This window comes from Guyanagaster necrorhizus (assembly GCF_019112545.1).
Source record: "Guyanagaster necrorhizus MCA 3950 unplaced genomic scaffold BT62scaffold_53, whole genome shotgun sequence".
Classification (NCBI taxonomy): domain Eukaryota; kingdom Fungi; phylum Basidiomycota; class Agaricomycetes; order Agaricales; family Physalacriaceae; genus Guyanagaster; species Guyanagaster necrorhizus.
This window is the reverse complement of record NW_025064932.1, coordinates 124,070-125,059: the sequence shown is the minus strand read 5'-3', so window position 1 is coordinate 125,059 and position 990 is coordinate 124,070. Positions and strand designations below refer to the sequence as shown.

At 37.6% G+C, this 990-nt stretch overlaps 1 protein-coding gene across 1 annotated transcript; it reads left to right on the top strand.

Moving 5' to 3' along the window:
* Positions 1 to 216: 216 nt before the first annotated feature.
* On the top strand, positions 217 to 711 carry BT62DRAFT_924187 (fungal hydrophobin; the record flags this gene model as incomplete). The annotated part of the gene is made up of 4 exons (XM_043184585.1): positions 217 to 330; positions 398 to 468; positions 525 to 612; positions 664 to 711. The coding sequence occupies 4 exons, from the start codon at positions 217 to 219 to the stop codon at positions 709 to 711; spliced, it is 321 nt and encodes a 106-aa protein (XP_043033692.1).
* Positions 712 to 990: the final 279 nt, after the last annotated feature.

Below are 990 nucleotides of genomic sequence, written 5' to 3'. Positions count from 1 at the left end.
CTTCTATCCAGTGCCACATCATGAATTCTATTCTGATATTTCTCATCCATCAAATATACACATTGCCAGTCAGAATGAACTATTATTATTTGACTAGATGACTATTGTATATAGGGATAACAGAGAGGACAAAAATCTATAAAAGAGATGTGAGTTTGCTAGGTATGACCAAGTTGAACAGCTCTCACAGTTGTACAGTTTAATCTCAATTTCATAATGTTTGCTTGTCTCTCTGCTTTTACTCTTCTGGCTTTGCCTCTCTTTGCAACTACCACCATCTTTCCTCAGCAAGACACTTGTGCTTCTGGTACTGCAGTGTGCTGCAATTCTGTCTAAAGTGTGAGTTGAGTCTCTATCTACTGCTCACTGTTGAAAGCTGAATGAACAATTGTTATAGCCCTCCTTCAGCATTGTTCAGACCCTTTTGGGTCTCCTTGAGATCATCTTTGGCAGTGTCACCGGTAATATGTAGGTTTTCACATACTAAATCATGTCTTCTGTTTTGCTGAGTATATTCATCACAGTGGTCTTATCTGCAATCTCATTACTGTCATTGGTGTTGGTGACACCAACTGCTCCAACCAAGCTGTCTGCTATGAAAACAACAGCTTCGTGAGTAACTTAATCTCAGAAATGATTATATGCATATTTATCCATGAACAGAATGGCATTGTTGCCCTGGGCTGCATTTCCATCAATGTTGGCCTCTAAGGGAATCTTATACAAGTACTCGGGAGTGATTTGAATGTATTGGTGATATTATATTCATTTGTTGTACAAGTAGACAGATCTAAAAATCAATATTGCTGGATAAGAAACATATATGTTATTAAGAGGTGGATATTATCAAAAACCATATATTGTAGGCTTTTGCAAACAGCCAATCTAAAGAGGAGATCATAATGCTTAATCAGTGTCATGATTCACTAAATCTCTGCTTCTGCAACCTGCACTGAAGAACAGATCAGCATCTCATTATAAAGAGCCAAA